Below are 6095 nucleotides of genomic sequence, written 5' to 3' on the forward strand. Positions count from 1 at the left end.
TCCACAATTGGCCTAGTATGCCTTTTAACCTTCTAGTTGTAAGGTTTCCTTTGAGGAAGCATTATTTCCAAGAAAGTCATTGTCATGTGAGCATTGCTGTTTGCAAGCTCATAGTATCATATCTTAATGGCTCTGTAAAGCCCTTTGTATGGGATCTTTCAAATAATTAAATGGAGTTAGATCTCAAATCCAGTTAGAACCTAATGGATCAAACACCTGTAAAGCATATGAAAATGATGGCAACAATCCATGAATCCCTGTGATAATATTCCAAGATTGTGAATAAGATGTTCAAAGCATATGCATCGGCTCTCCGGGCTCATTTGGGATATAGAACTGATTAGGAGTTTCTGGTTTAATCCAGCCCAATCCTTAATGCCAAAGCTCTATTATCAAGATACAAGTACACATTGTTAGATTTTTTGCATACAAATAGGGATGATCTGCCCTTAACAAGCAAGGTCAAAGTACACAAAGATTAGGGCCGTTCATTTCATTCACAAAATCTAAAATTCTCATGAGCAGTTTCATGAAATTCGTTTTTTTATTGATGTTGATGAGATTATGAAAGTTACAATGCTTCAAGAGCAACACAAATTTCCACCATGGTAATTATAAATCAGGTATAGACAAAAGATACATTCCGCACTTCAATGTTACACAAATAACCATCTAACTCACAACTTCACAAAAACATTGCTTTCTAATATACAGTGGGTGCTTCCTCGAAGTTCTCTTTGTTAGTGATAATTAGGCCAGAGGCGCCGCAATCTCAATCTGTTCAAGAGGCCACATGCAAACGCACTGCCCAACTTCTCCCATAACGTTATGGTAGGCTTGATCTCTGACTTATGACCGTACTTTGGCCAGTCGAGCTCTTATTTCTTCCAATTCTTCCTCATCATCAACACCCTCGGGTATTGCTTCCTCCTATATAAATATAAAATTAAACATGTTACGCTTCTTCAATGCCAGAAAGTAAAAGCTTTTCATATTACACGACAGTCAGGTCAACATACCTCCTGTCCATTTTCTGATGTCTGAGCAGGTTGTTTTATTATCTCCTTCCTGATAGCTTCAGGAAGCTCTGCGGCAGTCTCACCAGCAATGGCAGTCATAACCTTATCAACCTCTTCTTCTATCTCCTCTTCCATATCCTCAGAGTCTAGTGCTGAGTCAACAGCATCATTTACAATCTCCGCAATCACCCCTGCCTACAAAATCAGTTTCTTCAGCGGACAACTCAATTGGATTAATAGAATATGAGAACACAAAAATGAGAGGCTGAATAAACCTAAGAATAGGAAATTGAAAGTAAAAACTTCGGTTGGATATTAATCTTAGCTAATTCTTTTTTAATCAAAGAAAACACTGCTAAAAAAAATGCTCAACAAAAGGCAGTTATAACCTGAAAAACTACACTTTATCCACCGAAAAAGGTATACTTTTACACTCTATAAAGTAAAAGTTAGCAACAGGCATACCTTGGTCATTTCTTTGTTGAACTCTTGCATTGTAGTAGCCACCTCTGGAGCTTTCATGAGATTATTGACAAGCTTCATAACATCTGCACTCTTAGATAAATGCCCCACAGTACGGGCAATAACTGCAGATTCACCAATTTTTTTTTTAAAAGAAAGGAAATTTAAAAGAGGTAAAACAAGCAGACAATAAGCATTACCAACAGTTCATAAAATAGATTACTAACCACTGTTATAAAGATAATTTATCCCTAATGCAAGAAACATCATTACACTGGTTCCTTTTGCACCCTACATTGCAATAGCCTAGACTTGAAAGTAAAAGAACAAATTTTCATAATGGGTCAACATAAAAATATCATAGTCAGTACTGTCTGATTCAATTCCCCAGTTCATTTGTTATGAAAATTCAACATGTGATAAAATTAACCATCTTATCTTCTCAACCATCTATCTCATCTCTATGTCGGAAATATGGTAATTCTATGGAATGGATTAGATTATAAAGGAAAGTTAATCTTATATTTTCAAAATGAAGACTGTCATCTTTGTACAGGAACATGTGACTAGTCTCGAGATTGTCTTAAAAGATTATTCTTTGCATGAGGAATCTAAGTTGTTGTTCAACTCACCGACTCACTTCATCCATCATGCACTCTCTATCCAAGTAATACGACAAAAATATTTTCTTTTAAAATCAAACTAAGGCTATAGAAATTCTTAACCTTGGATATGATCCTATCATTAGTCTCTTGGTTATCAAAACAAATTTCTATCAAATTAAAATAGAATTCTGAACATAATCCATTCAGGCAGAGATGCAACTACACTGCTTAAATTCATAGACAAGCAATAACAGAAATCAGAGATGAGTGGATAATAATTTATAAATAGAAGTTCCATCGGTGATAAAATAATTAAGAACTTTGTACCAACACTTTCCCCAAGGTGCATTGATATTGAATTGAGTTGTGCCTTATTTTCATAAAGACGGGTCACTGTTTTTCTTGATCTGACAATTTCTTTTGCAAGTGCCTGAAAATAGATACGCAACGAAGACAATTCATAACAAAGAAGGGAGGGAGGAAAACTACGGTGCAACCAGCAAAAATTTTTTAAGTACAACAGCCAGTAGGCCAAACCACAGCACAGCTAAATTAAAACCAATGAAACTAGGATAATCGTCCTCTAATGTAGGTAGAAGCATAGATATAAAACCTCATTTTCCATGTTTAAACCAAGTTGCAAAAACCCATGATTTGCTATAAAATGTACATATTTGTAGCGAGTGTTGATAGCTCTTCCATGCATGAATTAGGTACAAATTTAATTTCTATAGAGTAATCAAAAACAAAAATAGCCAAAAATTCTACTGTCCACCATCAGCTCAATTGAATTTAAGCAAAAGATATATTTTTATGGAACTATAGGTGGAAAGCAAGCATGGGAATTCGATAAAGTGATCAGAACAATTATTGGAATTCAATAGATATTATTCAGTAAAAAAAAAAAAAAATGGTGTAAAACCAGGTTCATAAGCAAGTACCTTAGCAGAGACCATGTCATTCCTCTTGGCAGCTTCTCTAATGGCTTTCTGCACACTTTTCTCTTCTCTTTGTATATCTGAAAGAACCCATTACAAAAGAACCCGAATTTAACAATACCCAGAAGCCCATAGAGCTAAATTTATGCCTTTGTGAATCTAATAATCAAATTATCCTAAAAAGAAAATTAAAAAAATTAAAAAAAAAAATTGACGCCAAAAAAACACCCAAAAAAAAAAAGAGAATTGGGTGTTAGTCGAAAAAAAAAATATAACCTCGAATCTGACGTTCAATATTGCGGCACTCTTGGCGGAGTCTACGCTGCCAATCTCTCAATTGTTGCTGTGGGTTTGGCTTTGGCTTCAAAATGTTCATCACCTTCTCCATATCTTTTTCAAATTTATTCCCTGTTAGGGAGAGACAAGGGCCAAAAAAGGATTGCTCTCAGATCGTGAGCGATCCAAGCCTTTGCTCTCTTCCCCTACAAAGGATAAAAGATTTAACCCAAAAAAAAAAAAAAAAGGTTCACTCCTAAGAAATTTGATAAATTCGTCAAAAAGTAGTCAACTTTTTCTTATAGCTTTCCATTGGAGGCTTTCGTTTTGAAGCAAGAACAAGGACACAGAGTTTTTCTCTTGGGTTTTTCCCATAAATAGGCACCTTAAGGGTACTTTAGTCCAAACAGGTAAAATATTGGTTAGTTTTTAAAAAAATAAAAAATTTTGCTATTTTTCTAAAATGAAATTGTAAGGTGGCTATTTATCGAAAAAACCCTGTATTATTAGCAAGGGCATGATGTACCAGATACATATAGTAAATAGATAAACAAGTTTCAATATATTTGATGATCCTAAGTAAGAAAACAAAATTTAAATTTGCACAAAATCACAGATCTGGTTAGGTTCTTTAAAAAAATAAAATAAAATAAAATAAAAGTGCTACTTTTCGAGAGATAGTTAATAATAAATTTCTAAAGGGGCCAAACCCAAATCAAAATTTGTAAATTTTATTTTAGCAGCATCTGTAACTGACATAAATGCTCTGTTAATACTCTTGTGATTTCTCACTGATCTTAATGACCACCACGAACAACATTCAATATAAAATTACCATTGCTAGCAAAAAAGCAAGATCAACCCACCAGGAACCTATTTCTACTTGCCATTTATCTATCAAAATTTCTTCCCCGCATACAGCGGGTAGCACTCCAACTTCATTGCTAGGGAGTAGTACACCATCAAACTCATTTTTTACCATTGCTAGCAAAAAAGCAAGATTAACCCCCTTGGAACCTATTTCTACTTGCCATCTATCTATCAAAATTTCTTCTCCACATACAATGGGTAGCGCTCCAACTTCATTGCTAGGGAGTAGCATACCAGCAAACTCATTTCTGACCATTGCTTGGTAGGCATGCTAATGAAAAGCGATGTAGAATAATGGATTATCTCCAAAAAGTTTTGGGAAGATGTTTTGGCAATTGGAAAAATCCACTACTTAAAATCATAAGACCATCTGCTACTTATAATCATAAGACCTTGAACTTAAGCTTCTGTTATTATTCCCATAAGAAAGTTGGGGCACGAAGACTAGTGATAATCATTATATAGGCTCTCAACCAACATCATAAAAGCAAATAGCACAGAGTATCTTGAATTTTTGAACAATCTAAATACCACTCTTAGCAACTCATTCTCTCATTGTCTAACTGACAACTCTAAATCCAAACTACATTGGAAAGCATTAATGCAATCAAAGATTAAGGTGGTTTGCTTGGTTTCTGTACTTCAATATAAGTTTTTATTTGAAAGCAAAGGAGTTTTTGGGTGTTTTCTTTAAATTTTAAATCACTAACTAGAGGTTTCTATAATTTTTCTCCATTAAGAATTAGAAGAAAAAAAAAAATCCTATTAGAAGACCATCTTGAAATAAAATTAATATAAACCAACAGAGAATTCATATACAAAAGAATCCCCAAAAAAATAAAAAAAAACAAACAAACCGACAAACAGAACAAACACACATTAACTCACAAAATAAAAATACTAGACTGTTTTTGATATAGATGGAAAAATTCAAATAAATTAGGGTTCAAACTTTTCAATAAAACTGAATAATTGTTGGTTTTTTTTTTTTTTTAACAATTTAAGAAACTATTAGACCACATTGGGAGCGAGACAATTTAACCACGTACCTGTTTGATTATCAGATTACGATCGGGTTTCTTTTGTTCAACAACAATTTGCAGCGGCTGAGTGAGTGAAAATGTTTGTGAGACAAAGAGACAGAGAGTATGAGAAAACAGATCGATCGAGATGTAAGAGAAACGGAGAAATACCTGAAAGCCACCGACGAACAGAGTGTGGCCGCGAAACGTGAAGCTTTTTGGTATGCCGGTGAAGATGGAGCTTGCCTGAGAGACAAATAGAGTGAGTGAGAGAGAATCAGAATTACCGAGATTCTTAGAGAGAGAGAGAGAGAGAGAGAGCTCGCCGCTGGTGGCCGCAAGGGACTTAGGAGGGGTTGTGAAGCCGATACTACCAAGGAAGGCAGGGGCTCGTTGGGGATTGGAAAAGAATTTTCGGTAATTTTTTTGTTTTTCCTTCAATCAACTATTAAAATTTTATTATTCTTAATATTATTAGCAAATAAAAATTTTATTCAGATTTTACGGATATGAGCTTTTTTTTTTTTTTTAATGTTTGGAATTTACTTCTTAAACGAGAATAAAACATTATTTAAATAATGAGTCAACAAGAATGCAAATCCCCGCGTTAGTTTTCTCCAGGTCTAATAATATATCATATTAAATTGTATTTATATTGTGGTATATTGTGTTTGTATGGAATTAAATTAATTCAAATATAATTCATTAAGTTTTCATATGAAAATTAATAAACTCAAACTCATTCGATAAATTATCGTGTAATCTGTTATCTAATTCATTATCGATAAATATAAATTTTAAAATTTAAATTTATTTAATTTTGAAATAATAAAATAATATTTTTTAAAAAAATTATAAAAATTCTTATTTGTTTTTAGATTTTTTAAAAATTAAAGTAAAAAA

The 6095-nt window shown here is 33.4% G+C and overlaps 1 protein-coding gene across 2 annotated transcripts; it reads right to left on the reverse strand.

Annotated features, from left to right (window-relative positions):
• Positions 1-525: 525 nt before the first annotated feature.
• On the reverse strand, positions 526-5602 carry LOC125424333 (vacuolar protein sorting-associated protein 24 homolog 1-like). 2 transcript variants are annotated; one of them, XM_060811425.1, is made up of 8 exons: positions 5364-5602; positions 5220-5276; positions 3301-3506; positions 3028-3104; positions 2414-2516; positions 1485-1606; positions 1020-1214; positions 526-930 (listed from the first exon to the last, which is right to left on the reverse strand). In XM_060811425.1, the coding sequence occupies exons 3-8, from the start codon at positions 3410-3412 to the stop codon at positions 850-852; spliced, it is 690 nt and encodes a 229-aa protein (XP_060667408.1). In that variant the 5' UTR covers positions 3413-3506; positions 5220-5276; positions 5364-5602; the 3' UTR covers positions 526-849. The 2 variants fall into 2 exon arrangements, with proteins under 2 accessions (XP_060667408.1, XP_060667409.1); XM_060811426.1 differs by lacking the exons at positions 5220-5276; positions 5364-5602 and having other exon boundaries at positions 3301-5202.
• Between the last annotated feature and the right edge of the window lie 493 nt (positions 5603-6095).

The sequence above is a fragment of the Ziziphus jujuba genome, chromosome 9, assembly GCF_031755915.1.
Source record: "Ziziphus jujuba cultivar Dongzao chromosome 9, ASM3175591v1".
Taxonomy (NCBI): domain Eukaryota; kingdom Viridiplantae; phylum Streptophyta; class Magnoliopsida; order Rosales; family Rhamnaceae; genus Ziziphus; species Ziziphus jujuba.

Excerpts from the sequence above, each read along its gene's own strand:
- LOC125424333 (XM_060811425.1), bottom strand. The coding sequence starts at position 3,412 with ATGGAGAAGGTGATGAACATTTTGAAGCCAAAGCCAAACCCACAGCAA. Across the intron at positions 3,105-3,300 it reads TATTGAACGTCAGATTCGAG|ATATACAAAGAGAAGAGAAA; the intron begins GTTATATTTTTT and ends GGGTTCTTTCAG. Across the intron at positions 1,215-1,484 it reads TCAACAAAGAAATGACCAAG|GCAGGGGTGATTGCGGAGAT; the intron begins GTATGCCTGTTG and ends CTGATTTTGTAG.